The following is a 23,580-nucleotide window of genomic DNA, read 5'->3' as shown; positions in this document are numbered from 1 at the left end:
CGGCTCGGCATTCCAGCTGTCTGATGTCATGCCTCTGAAAACCTCTATGTATTCCTCCGCCGCGATGGCACTACAATGCATGTATAACGCATTTAATCAACAAAGTACGACACTTAATTTATTTTGTACTTCATTATTGTAAAGTCAGAGTATATTCCGATGTGTTATAGCGATTTATCAACAGCTGAAGTTATACGAGATGCGAGATGTAGAGCCGCGGATGTAGACGGAATATGCTTGTCGCTCCACCAATCCCAGGAAGCGAAACACGCTTGGAACTTGAGTGAACTGTTGGACCAAGAGGCATGGGGTGCTACGATAGTTTGGATCCACAAACAAACTCCACACAAATGGACTGTCTCTAATTCCGATAAATATCTTTTAAAAAGTAGCGTTATCCACTGACATTGATGGCGGAATACCCCAGGACCGACTCCCAGTTGGACTACTAAACTGCAGCGGGTGGCTAACGGTAACGTTAACGTTTTTTTCTTGCCCAAAACATTTACCGGCGACGTCAGCTTCCCAAGGGTGCCGTCTATTTGCTGGAGCATCAGTTAGCACGCTAGCGTTAAAGCTAATTGAGCGCTACTTGTAGTTAACGGGTAAAGTTTATAGGATTAAGTAATTACACATTAAAAGTAGCGTGTTGCTCCGGAGCATGTCAAATAAGTGTAAGAAACTTATTTCATCGTATTAATTATGTGAAATAAAGTAATATGGATGCATGTTTGAGATGGAAAGCAACAGGGATTTTGCATTAGCTTGCTTCGTATTGAATCAGGTCGCTCTTGTCAGTGTTTGGATCCGGCTATTCACTGGAAAGGGATTAATTTGACCACAAAATTGGGAAATGTCTTGCAAACTGTATTATAGACTGCATTAATTACACAAGTCGGGTAGCCTACTGATAATTGCTGCGCCATAGATTTGCTTTTTGTGCATTTTTAGAGTTAACTTAAAGTTAATTTGGCAGCAAATCTGAGTTAGCCAAGTTAGGTAACGCAATTTAAAACAAAATGCCGCATTTAAGAGGATTACTTTACGACAAGTCTTGTGTTTGTCTGGTCTGGCGTCTGTTTCAGGGTGAGATACCGTGTTAAGATTATCCAAAATTACCGCAACATATGCCATAGTGATGAGTTTGACCACTACAGTTGTGATTCACTCTGTTTTGCATCCCCCTTTTTCCACGCTTGCAAATTCTGGTGATGTTTGCTGATGCATTGGCATGTTTCCTGTCTCATTTTTTTCAGACACATAACCTGATGATGACCTGTACTTGTAGCATTCACACACTTTTCGAGATGACAGTGAGGAGGATTATTTCTCTGGACTAAGTGAAGACCTCCCTCTTGAAGAAGTGTGAAACATGCCCTTACCATTTGGCTTAAAACTCAAACGGACTCGAAGGTATACTGTTTCAAGCAAGAGCTGTCTTGTCACTCGGATTCAGCTGCTCAATGGGGAGTTTGTTGAGTTTACACTTTCAGTGGAGAGCACCGGGCAGGAATGTTTGGAGGCAGTTGCTCAGAGACTTGAGTTAAGAGAGGTATGTATGTGTTTTTACGCGATACAAGTGCTGATTGTTCTGTCTTGTAGACTTTTTGGGGGGACTCACCGCAACGTCGAGCTTGTCCATTAGTCACATTTTTACTAGGACCTGGTGAGCAGGACAACAGAAACTGAGATAACCAGTTTGTCATTGTTTGCACATAGTATCTCTCATAATCTCTATCCTGCTTATGACACAATTCAGGAATGTGTGTGTAATAACATGTATGTAAACAACTCATCACACAGATTCACAAACTTATCATGCATGTTTTTTTAAAATTTTCATTCAAACAGAAGTGGCAGCTCTCACAAAGCATGGACAGTATGGTCAAGAAAACAGTTCTGAGTCAGGACTGAACAATGTCCTGAGCTTCATGTCTACATTTGGTCACTATGGTCACACAGTGAAAACCACCTGTTAGTCATGAGCTGAAAGAGATGCTGTCATTTCCAGTTGCACCTCAAATGAACAGTAGAGACTGCTGAATATGCAGGCAATCTGGCATGGGAGCTTGCACACCATGATAGTGTCTGTTATTTTGCCGCGTTGGTCTCGCTAGCAGTGCTAGTGATAGGCCTCCACTCTCATTTAGAGATTGTCTTTTATGCAGTGAGTGATAATGCATTGTTTGTTTTTGATGTCACATGGATTGTTTGTGCAATCATGTGGTTCTCAGTCAATATTTGTTAGAAAGGTTCTACAACTGTTGTCACTGTAAATGATTTAGGAATGAGATCTTTGTCACTAAGACTAGTACTAGTTCCTCATCACACTTAACTTTTCACTGTCTGAAAATCTGTATTAACTCAGTGTCAGCCTGATGTTAGTAAAATGTAATGATTGGCAATTGACCTCCAAAGAAATAAGATTCATGTCTTAATTTGTTGTTATTTTCTCTGATCTAGGTCGTTTTTTACAGAATTATAATGAAAAAGAGAGTAATGTTTACACATAGTTATAACCAGAATTATTCTATGTAAAATAGTTATGTTGGCAGGTTATTTACTAGTAGTCATTTAAGAGTGGCTTCACATCACAATAGATCTCTTTCAGCTGAATTGTCTTTGGTAAACGGCAAGCCTACAGGGGTTACTTTTCTTATCAGTGTTCAGTGTGAGATGTTCAGGCAATCACAAGACTGAACGGGGAGTGCCAACAGCAATAAATCTAGAGAAGATGCAATTGTTGTATCTTCTGGTTTACATGTTTTTGTTATGTAGATGATTATGAGACCTGCAATCTGTGCTCTTAAAATATGTGACTTTAGAGAGGGCGTGTGTGATTTTGAGTTCAAACAGTCATATAATATTGTTCTAAAGTTTAATCTGTGCTACACATTGTCCTTGATCAGTGTTGCCCAGGTGTAATGTTTGTGCTTGCTTTCTGTGCCTGTTAGATAACATACTTCAGCCTGTGGTACCTCAACAAACAGAACCAGCAGAGATGGATTGACTTGGAGAAGCCGCTGAAAAAGCAGCTGGACAAGTATGGGCTGGAGCCCACCGTTTACTTTGGAGTCGTGTTTTACATACCCAGTGTGACCCAACTGCAACAAGAGATCACAAGGTGATGTTCCATCGGTGACACGAGGTGTCTTGTCTAAGCCCCAAAGCGTGTCAGCGACAGTTTATCTTCACTAACAGCAGTTAAAAAGTTACATTTAGATTTAGTTAGGAAATGAGTGCCAAGGAAAGTTGAGTGAAACCAAGTGTTTTTTGTTTTTTTTCCCTGTAAATAAGCTTCAGCCAGGTTAAGGTTGATGCAGCAGCTTAGAGCCACCTGAACTGGATGCCAGTTTGTAGGGATGTCTTCTTACCCATCCATCCCTTTTAATACTTAAATCCAAGCACAGAGGTATCAAGTGTTAGTCATTTGAGTATGTTGTAAGTTATTCTAATACCGCTGCATTTAAAAAGTTTTCCACTGTAATGACTTTATAGCTGTTTCTCCAAACCTGAACAAAGTTGTCGTATCTGGTTGTCGGCTGTTTGTCTAAGTAACCCTGTCTTCCTCCACAGATATCAGTATTACCTACAGCTGAAGAAGGATGTTCTGGATGGCAGGATCTCATGCACATTAGAACAAGCTATTCGTTTAGCTAGCCTGGCAGTGCAAGGTAATATGATTGCATATACTAATTGTGTTACAGAGACTTCAGTTTGGCAAGCCTGGTGTTCTTCTTAAGTCCCATTCAAAGTAATTACTGGTGCGATTACACAGCAATAGATCGTGATATCAGGCAACACCTTCTGAAACACTAAGCAACCCCTCGCATCAATGAATATTGCACTGGAATTATTTTCAGTGATTTTTCCACAGGAGGCTTGTGCCAGTTCATTAAGGGTTTTGTTGATCTCTGCGAGTTTGCTGGTGTTAGGGTGTTAGTGAATTGCAATAAGCCTATTGATGCTCAGACTGTTACCCATTAATCTCGATTAGAGGAGGAGAAAACTCATTGTTGCATCCAAAACTTAGTTTCTTCTCTTCTGGGACTTGAAATGTGATAGGATTTAAATTGGTGCCGTAAAGTGTTGTTGTAAACAACACACATGTCTCATGTGTCTGCTGCTCACAGTAGTTTGTCGGAAACCCCTGTTCATTTACTTATCCAAGGGTTTATATGAACATTTTTATGATTCTTGCAATATACAGCGTTTAACAAGCCCCATTAAACTTAAACCAGCCTGTTAAATTGGTCAGGGGTGTGTATGTGTGTTTGTGTGTGAATGTGAACTCCCCTTGCGTGAGCTTTAGCCCTGACACGTCCTCCAACAGTTGCCCAGCCAGAAGAATCTCAGACGCTGCTGGCAAAGTTAAATCAGGCGCTGCAACTTACAGGCCTGGGTGTTAGCATAGCAGAGCCACTGAGATCACTTACTGCTGCAGCCATGTTCAAATAACCGACCACCATGCTATATGTGCATTTGAAGTAAGGCACTGAGATTAAGCAACTAGTGAAGTTGTCTTGCACACGTTGTATTTGTCCTCAGATATGCTGCTGGGTACTTCCTATTTCCTGTCCCTGGCAGGGATATTTTGGAGTGAAGGGGCAGTTGTAGCTTTTGAGCAGTGTTGATGCCTGGGATACCCAACATAGCTGCGAATGGTGCCAGCAGGCTGCCCGAAGCTGGCAGCAGTTTTGAACCTCGACGTTGTCAGACGCTGAAGCAGTTCCCTTTCTTAACAAACGGGCCCCTCCTCTCCTAAAATAAGTTCATCTTGTCATCATGCACTTGTGCTTTCCAAAAGGCATTACAACATTCTGCAATTTTTGAATGTCTATTTTGCCCTCTGCTGAATGCAGAAATAGGCATGCAATAGAGTGTATTCAGAGAGCTGTGTCATGCCGAGTATGCACTGCTGTATTTACTCTTTTAATGTGTCTTCTTTTATGGTCTGCAGCTGACTTTGGAGACTTCAATCGATATGACTCCCAGGAGTTCCTCCAGAAGTTTGCGCTGTTCCCTATTGTAAGCATTATGGTTTTTGAGGGGAGGGCAACACATGAAAAAATGTTGGAGCTGTCCTGTGCTCAGCATCGTATCAATCCTGAGTGTTGTCTTTGCAGGACTGGATCCAGGATGAGCGAGTGCTGGAGGAGGCCACTCAGAAAGTGGCTCTGCTTTATCAGTCCTTCAGGTGAGCAGGTGTTCTCAGCATCAGAGTGCACAGACAAACATAGTGCTTTTGCATCTATGTAGGCAATCTGCATTTTTATTATTCGTCGTCATCTGGATTCACTTAGAGTTCCACTGAGGCCACGCAGAAGCCATTTCCTGTGATTTAAACTTGCACAGGCTGAACAGCCCTGATAACCCCACCATGGTATCAGACCATCTCTTACCCACCCTGTCCTGAATGTTAATTTCAAAGAAGGCTGTTTGTCTTCACTCCATCTGTCTTGTTTTATTTACTACTCAAGTTGTTACCACCATAAAAAACATTTGCATGACACGGTTACTTTTCTGAATAAGTTACTTTTTTGCCTTACGTTTTGGCAGTTCTTTGCTTGTTAGAGTTCCTGTGGTGTTAAACGTATGTTCAGTGGGTTTTGATAGTTGTGTCTTCATGTTTTTGTTGCTGTTTTTAGGGGTCTGTCAGCCCAAGAGGCAGAGATGTTGTACATGCAGGAGGTGGAGAAAATGGAAGGCTATGGCCAGGAAAGCTATCAAGCCAAGGTGGGTTTTTTACGATGTTCGGCCTGTGATTCCAAACAGCCCAAATGTTGAAGAAGCATGACGTTGGCTTACTAGAATTTGAACTCGCATGCTGCATGTTTTCTATCTGGATTCTTTCACCTAACAGATGGTCTTGAATCTTCTCCTTTCAGGACAGCACAGGCACAGATGTCTCCATGGGATCTTGCCTAGATGGCATCTTTGTCAAGCATAAAAATGGCCGGCCGCTCCTTTTATTTAGGTAAGATTAGCAGAGCTGCTACAATTAGTCGACCTGCAGAAAATTAATTAGCAGCTGTTTTGATGATCAAATAATAGTTTTAGTGATTTTTAAGGCAAAAACGCCAAACACCTGCCAGTTTCATGCTTCTGAAATGTGAGAATTTGATGCTTTTCTCTGTCACATATGACAATAAACTGAATAGTCTGGGATTTTTGGGCTGTTGGTCAAAGAAAACATACAATTTAAGATGTCACATTGGGCTCTGGGAAATTACTCTGAGCATGTTTCACTATTTTTTGCCATTTTATTGACAAAATGTTTAATCAATTAATCGAGAAAATGACAATAATCATTAGTTTCAGCCCTAAAGTCTAGAAACAATTTGGAAGATGTTTGTTTGACTATAACAGCAATGCCCAGAAGTCCTGTGGCCATTTGTACAAAACACCTTCAGGTTTCTCTTCAAGTATGCCACTGAAGGCCTAATTTCTCCTTAGCGGAGGGACTTGCTTAAGGGTGTGGCACAGAATCACTTCAAAGATTTGTTTAGTTAAGGAAAAACATTAAGGCATTTACTGCACTTAAAGAGATTTTTACTGCTGTGAAATTCTGACAGTAGTAGCAGATAGTAAAAAATGACAAAAGAAAAACAGACAAGAAAACAAATTGGTCAGAGGAGGAAAAGGTTAGACTTCTGGAAGAATACAGTAAAAGAAAGCATGTACTAAAAATAAAATTTGATCAAACGGAAAACAATGAATGTGGGAGGAAATTACAACAAAATTAATTCCAGAAAAAAAATGGCTGGGAGAGCTCAGCTGTGGAAAGTAGAATGATTCAGCTCTAGATGAACCAGACAAATCCTGAATCCTGCCAGTCAGATCTATAGTCTAAAATCAATTGTTCAGTGTCAAGCATATCCATTGAGTTCTCCCGTTGGCAGAACACTCTTCTCGAGATGCGTGTATTTTCTTCATCTCTTGCCGTAAATTCAGCGATGTTGCAGTCAAGATGCAGTCAAAGATACTTCAACTTTTTGTCTTACTGTAGTTGCTAAGGTCTTCAGTGCAACAAGTAACTTAAAGGGATTCCTTAAGCATAAGTCCAAGATAAGGGAACAACGTTACTTAAGTGAACAATTTAAGGAAGCCTTAGGTGCCGTACACATGCCGCGTTTTTGCGCCCTTCAATTCATTGTTGTCAATATAGACGTGTGCACGCATTCCTGAGTGCCAGGTCATATGACGAGGAACAACCAATCACAGCTCACAGATATCTTTCTCTTCTTCCGTAAATATCATTCTGTTAAATATGGAAAAGTTGATCATGTTAGTGCAGGGCTGCCAGAGCTTTACATCTGTCCCACGGACGATAGGTCTACGCACTTATAAACAGTTCCTGGAACGAGATCAGCTCTGCACTCAGGATTTCAGGTAAACAGGCCATGGTACAGTGCTTGTTAAGGTTGTTGGCACCCTCAGATGTAACCATCCGCTGCACTCTTGAAAGCTGGCACAAAATAGTCACAAAAGTAGCACCCAGCACACGACCTCACGTTTTCCAGGCAGTATGGGCCCTTAAGGAGAAGGTGTTTTGTGCAACCAGCCACTGAAATATGTTCTGCCTCTAACAATGAAGAATACAGATTGTCTGGTAAATTGAGAGCAGTAATTATATTGAAACAGATGATCGAGTTAGTACAGATTTTGTGGCACAGCTCTCAACTATTCTTAAGGGGTTGTCTCCTGTAATGTTCACTAATACTTTCTAGACTTTGAATGTGGCCCAAGAGGAAATGAGTCAGGTAGACTGTGATAGCTGATAAAGACTGTGGGAGCACTGTCTGTCAGTCTAGTGAGTAAGTGTACATTCTTGACCTCGGCTGAACTGTGTCATCTACATACCATTGTGAGGACGAGATCCTTTTTGATAGACTTCGACACGTGTATGGCTTTTATTATGCATTGTTAAAACGGTGCCACAGTCTCTTAAAAAATGCTGCAAGGTTTTGTGACCGCCATGACATCATGTGTTTTTTTTCCCCCTGTCTCTCTCTCTCTCTCCCACCGTGCTTTAATTGGCTGTGCAGGTGGAATGAAATTAACAACATGAGTCACAACAGGTCCTTCTTTGTCCTGGAGCTAGCCAACAGAGAGGAGAGTGTTCAGTTCCAGACCGTAAGTCTCTCCTGCCATCGCACCTTCTCTCCACCACCCATCCCCTGGGACATTCCACTCTCTTATTTGATTTAGCAAAATTGGAAAGTGCCGTGGTTGCGGAGCTTAGCATCAGCTAAACTGAACAATGCACCTATGTTTGTGTGTGTGGGTGTGGCTGTAACTGGGTTTGTTTGGGTATGTTGCGCATGTGTGGGTCATAAAGTCGCATACCATTAGCTGAAAGTCAGTGTGGAAATATTTGAGGCCATACTCAGGAATGGATTTGCTTTGAGATAACTAAACAAACACCACCTCCTAACTAATGCCTCACCATCTCATGATTATTCTCCTCTTGTTTTTGTTGTGTAGGATGACATGGAAACCTCCAAATATGTGTGCCGGATGTGTCTGGCCAGACTCAAGTTTTATAAGATTAACAAGAGTAGCCTGTAAGTGTGTTTTTCTTTTTAACATGTCTAGCCCAGTTCCTGTCTCTTTGTTCCTTGTCGTCTCCTGCATGTGTCTCCTCTTTGGTGTAGCCTCACTTCTATCCTCCTCTCCTCCTCTCTCTTCAGAGAGGAGTGTGACCCCCTGCCTTCTGAGGGCTCCCAGAAGTCCCTTCTCACTCTATCCTTTCCTCGCTTTCCAATGCTCTCTCGTCCCTCTCTGCCTTCTAATAAGGGGTGAGCAACAGTATGGCTATCGAGCAGGTGCCAACACCCGTCCCTTCCTGATTGCTTAGGCAACAATGCCAAAGCAAACAGGATCTCTACTGTATATCTAAAGTGGGCCTTGTGTTGTGACGCATGTAGTGTTTTATCATCAGTAAAAAGAATATTTATTTGGTTTATGATTCATTTAAAGTGGTGTGTTTTACATTTTTAACTTTGACGTCTTTTTAAATCTTTGAATTACAATCTGTTATTCAGTATCTGTAACTATTTAATTTACTTAAGCTTTGATCAGATAATTCTAGATCAAAATTTTCTAGGTATGCACTATGTAAATAGTATATATCTACAGTACAGGCCAAAAGTTTGGACACACCTTCTCATTCAATGCGTTTTCTTTATTTTCATGACTATTTACATTGTAGATTCTCACTGAAGGCATCAAAACTATGAATGAACACATGTGGAGTTATGTACTTAACAAAAAAAGGTGAAATAACTGAAAACATGTTTTATATTCTAGTTTCTTCAAAATAGCCACCCTTTGCTCTGATTACTGCTTTGCACACTCTTGGCATTCTCTCGATGAGCTTCAAGAGGTGGTCACCTGAAATGGTTTTCCAACAGTCTTGAAGGAGTTCCCAGAGGTGTTTAGCACTTGTTGGCCCCTTTGCCTTCACTCTGCGGTCCAGCTCACCCCAAACCATCTCGATTGGGTTCAGGTCCGGTGACTGTGGAGGCCAGGTCATCTGCCGCAGCACTCCATCACTCTCCTTCTTGGTCAAATAGCCCTTACACAGCCTGGAGGTGTGTTTGGGGTCATTGTCCTGTTGAAAAATAAATGATCGTCCAACTAAAAGCAAACCGGATGGGATGGCATGTCGCTGCAGGATGCTGTGGTAGCCATGCTGGTTCAGTGTGCCTTCAATTTTGAATAAATCCCCAACAGTGTCACCAGCAAAACCCCCCCCACACCATCACACCTCCTCCTCCATGCTTCACAGTGGGAACCAGGCATGTGGAATCCATCCGTTCACCTTTTCTGCGTCTCACAAAGACACGGTTGGAACCAAAGATCTCAAATTTGGACTCATCAGACCAAAGCACAGATTTCCACTGGTCTAATGTCCATTCCTTGTGTTTCTTGGCCCAAACAAATCTCTTCTGCTTGTTGCCTCTCCTTAGCAGTGGTTTCCTAGCAGCTATTTGACCATGAAGGCCTGATTCGCGCAGTCTCCTCTTAACAGTTGTTCTAGAGATGGGTCTGCTGCTAGAACTCTGTGTGGCATTCATCTGGTCTCTGATCTGAGCTGCTGTTAACTTGCGATTTCTGAGGCTGGTGACTCGGATGAACTTATCCTCAGAAGCAGAGGTGACTCTTGGTCTTCCTTTCCTGGGTCGGTCCTCATGTGTGCCAGTTTCGTTGTAGCGCTTGATGGTTTTTGCGACTCCACTTGGGGACACATTTCAAGTTTTTGCAATTTTCCAGACTGACTGACCTTCATTTCTTAAAGTAATGATGGCCACTCATTTTTCTTTAGTTAGCTGATTGGTTCTTGCCATAATATGAATTTTAACAGTTGTCCAATAGGGCTGTCGGCTGTGTATTAACCTGACTTCTGCACAACACAACTGATGGTCCCAACTCCATTGATAAAGCAAGAAATTCCACTAATTAACCCTGATAAGGCACACCTGTGAAGTGGAAACCATTTCAGGTGACTACCTCTTGAAGCTCATGGAGAGAATGCCAAGAGTGTGCAAAGCAATAATCAGAGCAAAGGGTGGCTATTTTGAAGAAACTAGAATATAAAACATGTTTTCAGTTATTTCACCTTTTTTTGTTAAGTTCATTCATAGTTTTGATGCCTTCAGTGAGAATCTACAATGTAAATAGTCATGAAAATAAAGAAAACGCATTGAATGAGAAGGTGTGTCCAAACTTTTGGCCTGTACTGTATGTATAAGTTTGTGTTTTCGAACTGTCACAGTACAGGGGTCACGGTCTGGTGCGCACAGAATACAGTGTATGTAGATTGATGCACTTGCGTAACAAAATTTCACAAGAGGAAACTTTAAGCTGTACACCATTAGCAACATATGCTCAAGTCAGCACAGCAAGCTGATTAATGTCCGAGTCAGTCACACTGTGATGACTGCAAATGAACCGCCGAAGTTGGCAGTGGGTAAAATGTAGGGGAGGGAATCTCCAGGCATCTCACAATTACGATTCAGAGGTTATCGATTGGATTATAAAATGATTTTCCATGCTTAAAACATAGCATACTGTTTTTGTAGTGATCCAAAATGATTTAGGCTTCTTGCATACACTGTGGATTTTGACCAGGTCCCTTTTTCCTTCAGCTTTATTGTCAAAATGCTTCCAGACCCTAGCTTTAAAAAACCGGACGTGCCAGTGTCCATTGTTCACGTACTGTAATATTTAACCAGAAATGGTATGCAATTCATGTTCTATTGAATAGTAAATGGTCTACAGCCTTTTGTTCTTAAAAGTTATATGAATGTATCAATGAACAAATTAATTTAAAAGCACCCTACAGTGTCTTGCCTGTATGAAAATAGCAAAATTAGGGGGAGTGCTTTGCTGTGTTGTTTTTAACGTCCTCAGCAGTAGAGAGCAGCATCTCTGCTGCACATTAGCTACAGGAAAAGCCGAGATGCTGAGCAGGCAGAGTGAAGGCGCTTTGATATAAACAGACTTAGCATTAAGTTATTTTCTTCACCACAGAGGTGTTAGACGTTGTTTAATACTGCAGTGTGTTGGTTAGCCGGTCTTGTTTGTTGACGCGTTTACCGCTCCTCCACTCAGTTAATGTTAGTTTCTAGGTGATAGTGTAGAAAGTATTCATAAAATACTTCACGTTCACTTCACAGACGTTGTTACTTGGACATTAACTTAAAACAAACTTGCACTTGCTGCCTTTTTTGAAGATGATATACAAGTTAACTTTAGCACGTCTGTGCTATGGACTGTCCGGCTAGAGTTTTGCCTCATTTGTTATAGAGTGTGCCAGGGCTGACGTCAAAACCCGGAAGTTTAGCATCGCGCTGGTTACCTGAAGAGAACGTGAATGTGATTTTTGTAGTGCGTTTTGGATTATGTCAGAAAATAAGCTCTGTGGCTAACACACGTTTATGATACTTACAGGTTTTGTTCAGCGAGATAATCTTCACATATGAACACCTTTCATACCGCATTTGAAGCTTAAATGCGATCGCCAGAAGTAAAAAGCTAACGTTAGGTTTTAACGGACTACATGACTACTCCACGGTCGCATGACTCTTGACGTCACCGCCACTAAGCTTTCAACTGATTGCGGCCGCTTTGTTTTAAAAACATTGTATAATGGGGAAATCGGACTGTTTAAGCTAAATAAGAAGCTGTAATGGCGGACTGCCAGCACTCTCGCCTGTTCGGGGGTGATGACGTTTAATTTCCCCGACAGGGTTTGTAGTCGTATTGAGCAACTTGTTAGCAACCGCCTTTTTTATGACACGTAAAAGCTTCAGAATTCACAAGTAGGGTATTTACTGCCGTGTTTTATGTCGTAGAACAAAACCTGAAACTCGCTTAAGCTTTTGTTAACCACAGACCTTATTTGAGGCATTTTACCAAAATCCCATTCAAAAACATATTGACTTTTAGACGAGAGAACCGGAAGTGCTAAAAGCGCTAACGGAGTTCCGGGTTTACTGGCACACTCTATTAATAAAACTTTAGAGAATCAGTTATTGACATTTATGAATTGAAGCTGAATCGTCCACGACTGCATCAGGATGCATCTTAGAATCATTTCTTTCCCAAACCAAACAAATGCGATCTCAGTGAGAGGATTTCGACACATCTTTGACACTTACACTACTGTCTGCTCAAAATGAATAAAAAGAAATGAATCCTTATGGATTTTTTTAATTTCCACTGCAATGCACCGACACCGAACCGTGACTTCTTACCTGGGTCTGTGACTTTTGTGTACTGTTACACCTCCTACTATATAGTTTTTATGTGGTGTTTATTAGTCAGTCAAACTTAATCCACATCACACAACTGTTCTCCATTACACCTTACTTGCTGGTGTACCTTAGCAAACCCCTGCATGATGTTCTGGAGTTAAGTGATGTGTTACAAGTCTGATGGACTCAACCTGGTCTGAACCTTGCCGTTTGTTTTTCCTCATAGTTAAATGATAGAAGGACAAAGTAATATATTGGAAAAAAAACTGAGTAGTAGTAGTGTTATTGGGTTGGTTCATTGTTTTTTGACCAACATTTGTTTTCCCATCAGCCAAACCCAGCCCACAGTTGTGAACCCAGTCAGACGGAGATCCTCTACCAGGATATCTCTGGTAATGTCCATGCTCACTCAAAGCACACTATTCACATTTTGTGTGCGTGCCAGGCCTTTCACGATAATTACGTCATCAACTTATCATTCATTGTGTTACATGCATGTTTGTTTACATGAGAATGCCACCAACATTTTAGTCAACATGAAAATATGTTAAGTATTTTTTTTTTCATTCCAGTTTCTGAATATTCTTAAGATCCAGTGCTTTGAAAATGTATTCTTTATTCTGTATTCTTTTTATTAACATTATAACAGTGGCATAAAATGGTGTCAACATAACTGTAATATTGTTTATCACAATTGCTTCTGTGACAAGTTATTGTCCAACAAAAGTGGTTACCGTGACAGGCTGAGTGCTTGCACAATTCCCTAATGATTTTCTGGCATGCATTAAAGCATATGATGTGAGGGTGTGTCACCAGTCACCACACAGTTTATTTATTTTTCTGCTCTTGGACAGTGATGAACCATATCATATGAACCATAACTGAATGCCTCTCTTGTTGTTGTATAGCCAAAGCCTCAGGCCTACATGATGCCTCCTCCACAGATGCACTACAATGGTCATTTCACAGAGCCTTACACATCATCACAAGGTAACTGCTGTATAGAGAGTGGCTTGCAGCTAGAAACCTGACAGTGAGTGCATAGGGTAACATTTGAAGTTATTACATGGTGCTACATTTTTTTGTGTTTGCTCTCTCACAGACAACCTGTACATGAACAGTCAGAATGGTTATTACTACCACTCCCAGACCAGCCTGGACTGCCCCCCTCTGGAATACAGCAGCGGAGGGCGTTTGCGCAATGGCAGCGTGTACAGCGCCCACAGCACCAGCTCTTTAACCAATCCCCAGCACTACCACCAGCCCTCACCCATGTCCTCCAACCCATCCATCACCAGCGATATCACCAGGCCGGACTATGTCCCCTCGCATCGCCACAGCGCTCTCATCCCACCTTCCTACCGCGCTACTCCGGATTACGAGTCAGTGATGCGTCAGAAGAACCGGGGAGCAGGAGGAGGGATGGTTTTGTCTCAAGAGCACCGACAGAGCCACTCTATGAGGAATCTGAACATTGGAAACTCGTATGCCTACAGCAGACCCGACCCTCTGGTTTACAGCCAGCCAGAGATCAGAGGGGAGCATGGCGGAGCGGCTCAGCACCACCACTACCCCTTCCATCTAGGCTCCAGCTTCCACAGTCCCTCTCCATACCCCTACCCTACAGAGAGGAGGCCAGTCGTGGGGGCAGTTAGTGTCCCGGAGCTCACTAATGTCCAGTTACAGCAGGCACAGGAGTATCCAGCCCCAAACATCATGAGAACACAGGTGTACCGGCCACCTCCACCCTACCCGTACGCCCACCCTCGGCCTGCCAACAGCACACCAGACCTGTCGCGTCACCTCTACGTCAGCAGTAGCAACCCAGACCTGATCATCACGAGGCGTGTGCATCACTCAGTCCAGACTTTCCAAGAGGACAGCCTACCTGTAGCCCACTCTTTACAGGAGGTGTCGGAGCCTCTTTTCAGCGGACCCCCACAGAGACACCCGTACCACGCTCAGAAGCGGAACTCCATCGAGATCGCTGGATTAGCACACAGTCTCGAGGGGATGAGGGTCAAAGAGCGGACTGTGTCTTCCTCAGCAGCTGAAACTGCCACGCCCCCTCCGGTCCCGCATGGCGGTCGCTCTCAGGGCTCTCAGCTCAACGTGTTTTTGGAACGTACAAAGACAGGGGACAGGGGTGACATTAAGGAGGACGTGCAGTATGGACACAAAAAGTCCCTCTCAGACGCCACCATGCTGATTCACAGCAGCGGTGAAGAAGAGGAGTTCGAGGACGACAGCGGACGTCACACTCCGCTCTCTCAGGATGCAATCGCAGCGACTGTTCCCGACCTGCCGTCACAACAGCATCACAGCTTGACATCTCTTTCTTCTCTGACGCATCAGCAACAGACTCCCATAGAGCCACCTCCTGCATATCCCATAGGCTCCTCTCTTGACCCCTCTATAACCAGCTCCTTGACGTACAAGGTTCACCCCCTGATCCAGGAAGGCGAGCCTCTGTACCTGCTGTCGGATTTACGACAGCCAAGGATTATGCCGTCAGTCTCTGAGGGAGACCTGAGCGGCCAGGCCAAGCAGAAGACCAAGAAAGACATTAAGAAGAGGCCTGTGTCTGATGTGCCTCCTGGGAAGAAAACAGTGGAAGGTTTGCCCCCACCGGTGAGTCCTGTTCCCAGTTACATCACATTATTAGCATAGCACAATAGTGAGCAAATATTTTGAAATCGAGAAGTGGAGATTTCTGGATGTTTGTTTTTAAATTTGCCTGAAAGCAAGATGAGTTCATATTTCCAGCATGTTGAGCAGTTAAACTGTAATTTATTGCATATCACATATCACAATATTCGGTTACAATCCAGCCTCATGTCGCTGTGTAGCTGCACTTAAATACCTCAGAGAACCCACTTCCATAAAACTAATGTACAGTTTTCCATAATAACGAGTTGTAGGCACTTGTTTTTTTCTCAGTAACACAACATGTCTGTGTCTCATCAAGATCACATGAGTAGGCATGTACAAACTCTTAGAGGTAGTTTCAGTGGCCAACTTGAATGACGCAAACAAGCTCACCTTGACACGTACTGAAAGAATGTACCTTGGAAAACCGGACAGGTAACATTCACTGAGAAAACACGCAACGAGGCTGCGTTGTCCTTCCCCTCTTGGAAACTTACTCCCTCACCGCACATCTCACACACAGCCATTCTCATTTTTATCTGTCCCTACTTGTCACACCAGGGCATGAAGAAAGGAGCTAGGTCAGAGGTGAAGAAGATGGGCCCTCTGAAGGTGGCCCATCTCAATGGCCTGTCAGTGTCCAGGCAGCCAATGCACGAAGAGATCAAGGATGAGCCTGAACGAGCCTCTAATGACGAGAGGGTAGGGTGCTTCAGTTTTTCATTTTGTCAGTGGTGTCTGTAAACCAAAAACAAATAACATAAGTAATGTGAAAATTAGGAAATGATTTGTTATATGTTGCTTATGTATTGTTACCAACTTGTCTACAGCCAAAACAAGCTCATCAGCAGGAGCTGCTGGTTGTGCTGGTATTATTAACACTCTGATAGGTGAGGTTGTGCTATGCAGGATACATGCGAGTGTTCTTGTTTAGACGTTAACACATGGCTGAACTGGTCAGCCTTGTTAATCTTGATGCTTCTAGCTTTGACAAAAGATAAACTCCAGACACATTAAAATCATGATTAGCTCTTCAGCTAATCAGGTTGTAAATGTTAATGAAATATCATCTGTGAGTACATGGTAGATTCTCAAATGTGTCATACACCCAAGAACTGTCAACTAAGGATGTAGGTTCTTTAAGTGTTGACTTCTTCACATGGTGGTTGTTTGCATATATGTTGTATAAATCCACCTCCGTATGTCATTTGTCTGTTCATCATTGACAAAATTCCACTACTGCCATCAAATTTCGTCATAGTAATGCATCCTTTTTTGATGTTTTGACAGTTGCAAAAATAACTAAGCAAGAGTGGTGCAACATATTTTCGGTTTTTAGAGATTTGTACAAAAAATACAATTATTTTTGAAAGATTTTTACACAGATTTTGTGCCATCTTGCATCCAAAACTCGGTGTATCCACCATTTCACTTTTGAAATCTCCTCATGGCAAGCACAAGTCAGAATATTTCTACAGTAATAGAAAGTAAAACTACAGTAATAGAAAGTAAAGTACACATGCTGTAGATTGATAAAAATTTGACTTAAAATCAGGAATCATACTGAACATCTCTCCACATCAATTGTATTTATAGAATAAGGTTAACTTGTTTAGGAGTCAGGGCTGCATTACCCATGGCAATTATGTATTTACTGTTTCCTTATTCATGTGTGTGTTAGTGTAAAGTGCTGGAGCAGCATATGGAGAGGGGTGAGCTGATGAAAGAGTACGAGAGTATCCCAAGGCGTCGTCCAGCAGGGGAGTGCACCATCGCCCAGCTGCAAGAGAGCGGAGACAAAAACCGCTTCCAGGACGTCCTGCCTTACGATGACACCCGAGTGGAGCTGGTTCCCACTAAAGAGAACAACACAGGATACATCAATGCGTCACATATTAGAGTAAGTTGTTCAGAGACGCATTATCACGCTTGTGTTTTGTGGTTTTCACTTGTACGTGATTTTGTCTCATCATCAAGACGACAAAAAGCACCCACTGTAGAATGCTCTAATTAAAGGTTACTGCTTTTAAACACGAATGCCAGCAAAAGTGAAAGCAAAAGCCAACGCCAGATGGAGTCATTTGGCATTTCACCTTGCTATATTATTATTATTGCTATTTATATTATTAACTGATGGTGTTTTAATCTGTCAGAGGACTGCAAATGTTGATACGGAACTGTTTTTGAAGTGTCCTTCTGATTGGATCATATCTAAGTGCATCTTGAACACTTTAGAAACTAAGTTGTAGTAGACACAGTTTAACTTGCAGGAAAATACTTGTAGTGCATCTCAAACAATGGAAGCACTTAAGAATGGCCTGCTTCAGATTCAGGACTTAACTAACTTAACTTAAACTGTTCCAATGTTCTTGTCTCATCAGATAACAGTAGGTGGACAGGAGTGGAGCTACATTGCCACACAGGGTCCCATGACAAACACGTGTTCAGACTTCTGGCAGATGGTGTGGGAACAGGGTGTCTCCATCATCGCCATGGTCACTGCTGAAGAGGTGCGTTGATTTCCTATTTACAGCTCCACAATCTTTTTATTCCTCATCATTACCTGGATTTAACTATTTGTACATCATCTGCCTCCTTCAGGAGAGCGGCAGAGAAAAGAGCTTCCGGTATTGGCCCCGACTTGGCTCACGACACAACACGGTGACGTACGGTCGCTTCAAAATCACCACACGGTTCCGTACAGAGTCCGGCTGCTATGCCACCACGGGGCTGAAGATCAAACACCTCCTGACGGGCCAAGAGAGGACTGTCTGGCACCTGCAGTACACAGACTGGCCTGACCATGGGTGTCCTGAGGACTTCAAAGGCTTCCTCAGTGAGTGGGATCTGTATCCGTTTATCCTTTTATGGCCATTATGCTTTTATGACTGGATGTCTTGCTGGAAGAGGAGAAAATATGTCTGTTGTGTTTGCATTGATCACAACATCAAAAGAATACTTCACCCCCCAAATGACCATTTGTATATCAGCCACTTGCCCCATGTTACATCGCATTCATGGAGAAAAAAATGTTTTTCTCTCATGGCAATGAAGTTCTTGATGAATAGAAATTAAAGGAGGCATTTAAACAACAGCAAAACTATATCAAAACATCTGTTTACAAACTCTTAAGCCCAGTTCAGACCAAAGATTCAGGATGAGACGAGTTGAAACAAACAGGCAGCTACTTGCAATGTGCTGTTCTGCAAAGTTCTAACAACCTGCTGGTTCACACCAGTGCAGCTAGATGAGACGTTGTATCATCTCTATGCAACAACTCTCTGTACTTCCGTTCTGTTTTCAGCTCTTCAGGCTTATTTTGTGGCTGAATATAATTTGTAGCTTCATAAAATATGAATGACGATGGTGATAGTGAGATACTGGCTACAGCTGCATTTGTAGTAGCAATGAAAAACAGAAATAAAACAAGCATTAGATGGACTGTATTCATATTCAGTACACCACAATAATAATAAATAACCAGCTTCAGGACTTCACTACAAGCTGACTGGCTGTACAAACAGGTGACGTGCTTTATGTTCTTAAACCAGCCGCCAGAGATTTGACCAGCTGAGTTGCAGTTGACACCATCAGCTGGCTTGAGTCAGGTTGAGACAGGCCAGTTCACACTGCTGCATCCATGTTCTAAAACGGTTTCGTTTCGTTTCGTCACAATCTTTGGTCTGAACTGGGCTTTACACAACTCATGCAGTATAATGCAAGTCTCGTTTATCCAGTGATATGCTCTGTATTTCAGACAGCTCTTTCCGATGGGGAGCTGAACAGAAAGTAAAACTTGATCTATGCTCTCCACTGACACAATTAGTAATTTTACCTCACTGAAAACAGAAGCTGTTGGTCTACCACTGCCCATATCAGTTATTTTTTGTTATTCTCTGACTTTGGTGAATCTGAACTAACCCTTAAAACATCAAAGTCACATATAAACACAAACAAAATGATTGAGGTAACTTTACACTAGGTAAAGGTGTTCAGCGAGGTAAAATTACTGTTTTTATCGAAGGAGTCTGGCTTTGAAGAGAGCATGAATAAATGTCACTTACTGTTCACTTCTCTGGTGGAAAGGGATGTCTGTTGGTTAAGTACCGAGCATACAGCTAAATAGTGAGATCTGGATTATACTGCACAAGTTGTATGAGAGTTTGTGAAAGGATGTTTTGATACAGTTTTGCTGTCGCTAAATGTGGACTTTGTTTTTTCTTTTTCTTTTTTTACATAAGGGCATAACTGAGTTACAAATGGTCACTTGGGGTGTGAAGTATTCGTCTGAATTCAACATGCTGCTGTAATACTAAATCAGAATTGAATCAAGTTCATTTATACAGCACATTTAATAACAACCACAGATGACCAAAGTGCTGTACAAATTTAAAGAATGACACACAAATATATAGCAATAAAACATGTACACAAATATAAAAGGCTACTCCAGAGCCTTGGAGCAGCTACGCAAAGACCCATTACCCATTAGCCTTGATCACAGGACAGTTAAGAGACATTACTAGTGTACTGCTCAGTGTCAGAACAGCTGACTGTTAACTGTTAATTTATTGTGTACATAATCAGATCTTAAGTGAGTGTTCTTGTCTTTCTGCAGCCTACCTGGAGGAGATCCAGTCTGTGAGGAGACACACAAACAGCATCAGTGACCCAAAAAACACCAACCTACCTGTGCTGGTCCACTGCAGTGCTGGTGTGGGACGGACAGGTGTGGTCATCCTGTCTGAGATCATGATAGCCTGTCTGGAGCACAATGAGGTAATGTCCTCACTTAAAACCTGCGTACTACAGCTTTTTCCATGTTGTGACCTCAGCTGGTGGTGTCATCTGGGTTGCTTTGCCATCTGGTGTATTTTTAGATGAAACACTGCTGTCTGTCTCAAACTAAAAGTCTTTGTTGTTTCAGGTGCTGGATGTCCCAAAATACCTGTTTAAGCTGCGTACTCAGAGAATGATGATGGTTCAGACCTTGTCTCAGTACACCTTCGTCTACAAGGTCCTCACCGAGTACCTCCGCAACTCCAGGCTCATTTGAGCACAAGTGTCTGTCCAGCCCCCTGCGTACTCCGTCATCACGGATGATTGTAGGAAGGAGTTTACTCCAGGTTTATGCCAAACTGCACTGTGATGACGCAGCTGTGCGAATCTGCTCACTGTAGCTTTGCTATGTGGTGGACTGGTCAAGTATTAAATCAGGCAAGGCTGAAGGAATGATATGAAGGACGAAGCGATACTGCGTAAAGACTTAATGACCTGCCTCTAAACAGTATTATATTATTTTTTACATGCTTAATGAAGCCCAGCACTTTTACAGTACTTTGCTGTACATAATGAACCAATGTTAAGCTGCATTTAAAACAAATCTTTATTATAGATATGTATCGAGATCAGTTTTATTTGCATTTGACGAAGGTCACTTTTTAAATAAATGTGTTTTGGATTGCTGTTTGGTAACAATTGGTTCTGATGATGAAGGATGTTTCTGTAGTGATGAAGACAGAGCGGACAAAGCTCTGACAATATCAGGTTTTCTCGAGGTTTGATCAGAGTTGCGATGAAGTTCAACTTAATCGTGTGTTGGTGTTGACGGGGGTTTGTCCCTGCATTTAATTGAAAGTCTGCGATTCTGGAGAACTAGGGATCTCAACACTGAGGAATATTTTCGACCGGTTACGAATGTCTGTCTGTACGTTAAAATTGCTACTCACAGTTTACTGCACGGTGCACCATCTGGGTCTGGTGGAAGCTAACCTTAGCTTGTAGTGCCGCTCATTTGGCAACAGCCACTTTTAACACATTGCTGTGGAAACGTGCCCGCCTTCCAATCTCCCCCCAGTTAGACCCAGTGAGTAAGCAGCTCAATTTTTAACCACAAACCCCCTTCAGCATTAGCTCTTTTTGCACCTTTAGCAATGTCAGTATGGCTAATGGTGCTAACATAGTTAACAATGCTAAAGGGGTTTTGTGGTTCAAAATGAAGCCACTTACACAGTGGGTCTACCTGGGGGGAGACTGGAGGCTGGACGCCACGTTTATGTGAGTAGCGGTAATCGCAGAATGAGCATCCCACTAGCTAGCTAGCAAAAAAGCTAAAGCTAGCGTTAGCTAAGCTAGGAGTCTAGAGAGTGGGTGGTAGGCACTATGTTTCCACATGCTAACACCAGCTAGCCGGCTGACTGTCAGCCAACAGAAAACGTTTACTAATAAAAAACAGCTAAACTTTGCTACGTTTAAATGGATAGTGCTTTGAAACACAGCGCTAACGCTCACTGAGTCAACGTAGCGCTGGACTAAAACAAGACCTCTTGTTTTGGCTTCTTTTTTTTTTTTTCTTTTAAATTTACCCGCGCGTCAGGCTATCAAATGCAAAATTAACCCAAACTGACATCCCTAATTTGAACTCAACACCCAAACAAATACCACCCCCCAAATATACCATCCCTCTATCTCCCACTACCTTTCTCTTTATACAACCATGGCCATTCCCCCGCCATGTGCGTGACCATGAACGCCCCCTGTTGCTGGTTGGCTGGAATAGCCACCTTGTTTCCCATATACAGAGCCAGGGCTGTGTATGAACACCAGATTTTGTTTTTTCAGCGCACACAGAATGAATAACTAGCAGCCCATTGGAAGATATTCACTAAATTTGACAAAGTGTATTGGATTAGAATTGCAGACTGCACCTTTTAATGTGGCTGTGGTGCCCGGTATGAGCAATTTCCATATTAGGAAAGCCCTCGTACCCATCGAATATTACACACCTGCTAAAAACAACTGTATATTCTCTGTCCAGATGATGTGAGATGATGGTTTGGTCTTTTGAGAACACTGGATTGATGGGAAGTAGAAATGTGGAAATGTTGCTAAGTAAAGTGAAGGAATAACTGCAGGTTTTTGAGCTGAGATTAAAACTGGAAAGTTAATTTTATACTTGTGTTTTTCAGCCTTTTTTTTTTTTTTTAAATCTTGAACGGAGTGCTTTATTTGCGCAAAATCAACGTACTTTAACATATTTTGTCATGACAAAGAAGTGCCTAAACGTCTGCCTTGTAAAGTTTAATAAGACTATTTTTGCATATGAAGGAAATTTGAAGGTGATCTAATTCAGTGTCATTGAATGCTTGTTTGATTGCAGTGATATGTTTATTAATGCCAGTCGATACATGTGAGAAGCACACAAACAATAACTGAAATTGTCTCACATCCCTTGAGTTGTGACAGTTTGGCCTTTGTGTCATTGTGAAATACAGAAAACTTTGGAGGTGAGGCCATTTGATAGTATTCAGACATGACTAACAGCGTGTCGGCCCTGGTGCTCAATGAAAGTCTGACGGGGCGGACCATCTCTAGTTACAGTATTCTGCCTGCCACGCTTGTTTTCACTCTGGTGAGACATGTCTCTCCGCAGACACTTCCTGCTGTTACACATGGCCTCATGAGTATTTATGAATGCATTCACTTCGTGCCGCAGCTGTGGGAAGGATTTAAAGCCCCTATGAAGTTCACCTGTACAGAAACGATGCTCACAGGCGCAGCAAGTTTACATGAAGTCAATGTTAATTTGAAATATTTGCCTTTCAATTCAAGGCAGCAACTTAATTTATAAAGTGGCCAAAGTGAAGTGATTGTCGATCCCTCATCTGTCTTACCCTGATGATTCTGATCTAACTTAACTGGAGGAAAATACCTCGTCACGAATGTTGAGATGTGTTTTAACTGGATTTTTTTTTAAGGAATTTGCTTCAGGTTTTGTTTTGTTTTTTTTGGTTTTAAGATACTGCTTGAGTCTTAGCGTGGAGACTGAAAAGAGTGATTTTTGTTTTGTGGCCAAGATGTAACTGTTGTGTCCATGTACAGGTGTGTTGTTGTTCATAATGTACACAATGTAAAATTCTGCTTTTATGAATATTGGTTATTGTACAAACTATGTATAAACTGTATCTATTGAAGAAAAGAATGGTATGCCATTGGAAAATACAGTGTAGAGAATCTTTTCAGCCGAGAATAAACGTGGAAGTAAATTGTTTCCTCTCTTTTTATTTCTAAAGATCACCTGCTGTGTCTGAGTTTACACCAATCATGCCACCTTGTGGTAGGAATGAGGTAGTGCCTCAATCTCTTCAGTATCTGTACATCACATCAA

At 42.1% G+C, this 23,580-nt stretch overlaps 1 protein-coding gene across 2 annotated transcripts; it reads left to right on the top strand.

Moving 5' to 3' along the window:
* The first annotated feature begins 263 nt into the window (after positions 1 to 263).
* On the top strand, positions 264 to 23,462 carry ptpn21 (protein tyrosine phosphatase non-receptor type 21). 2 transcript variants are annotated; one of them, XM_049596463.1, is made up of 20 exons: positions 264 to 472; positions 1,257 to 1,552; positions 2,955 to 3,124; positions 3,577 to 3,674; positions 4,961 to 5,028; positions 5,127 to 5,197; positions 5,649 to 5,736; positions 5,889 to 5,977; positions 8,049 to 8,136; positions 8,488 to 8,567; positions 8,694 to 8,801; positions 13,096 to 13,156; positions 13,673 to 13,754; positions 13,867 to 15,395; positions 15,975 to 16,115; positions 17,095 to 17,313; positions 17,795 to 17,923; positions 18,015 to 18,249; positions 20,032 to 20,192; positions 20,341 to 23,462. In XM_049596463.1, the coding sequence occupies exons 2-20, from the start codon at positions 1,373 to 1,375 to the stop codon at positions 20,467 to 20,469; spliced, it is 3,726 nt and encodes a 1,241-aa protein (XP_049452420.1). In that variant the 5' UTR covers positions 264 to 472; positions 1,257 to 1,372; the 3' UTR covers positions 20,470 to 23,462. The 2 variants fall into 2 exon arrangements, with proteins under 2 accessions (XP_049452420.1, XP_049452421.1); XM_049596464.1 differs by lacking the exon at positions 8,694 to 8,801.
* Positions 23,463 to 23,580: the final 118 nt, after the last annotated feature.

This window comes from Epinephelus fuscoguttatus, linkage group LG14, assembly GCF_011397635.1.
Source record: "Epinephelus fuscoguttatus linkage group LG14, E.fuscoguttatus.final_Chr_v1".
Classification (NCBI taxonomy): Eukaryota; Metazoa; Chordata; class Actinopteri; order Perciformes; family Serranidae; genus Epinephelus; species Epinephelus fuscoguttatus.
The sequence above is the reverse complement of the archived record's forward strand: the minus strand, read 5'-3'. Positions and strand labels throughout refer to the sequence as shown.

Excerpts from the sequence above, each read along its gene's own strand:
- ptpn21 (XM_049596463.1), top strand. The coding sequence starts at position 1,373 with ATGCCCTTACCATTTGGCTTAAAACTCAAACGGACTCGAAGGTATACT. Across the intron at positions 3,125-3,576 it reads CTGCAACAAGAGATCACAAG|ATATCAGTATTACCTACAGC; the intron begins GTGATGTTCCAT and ends CTTCCTCCACAG. Across the intron at positions 13,157-13,672 it reads CCTCTACCAGGATATCTCTG|CCAAAGCCTCAGGCCTACAT; the intron begins GTAATGTCCATG and ends GTTGTTGTATAG.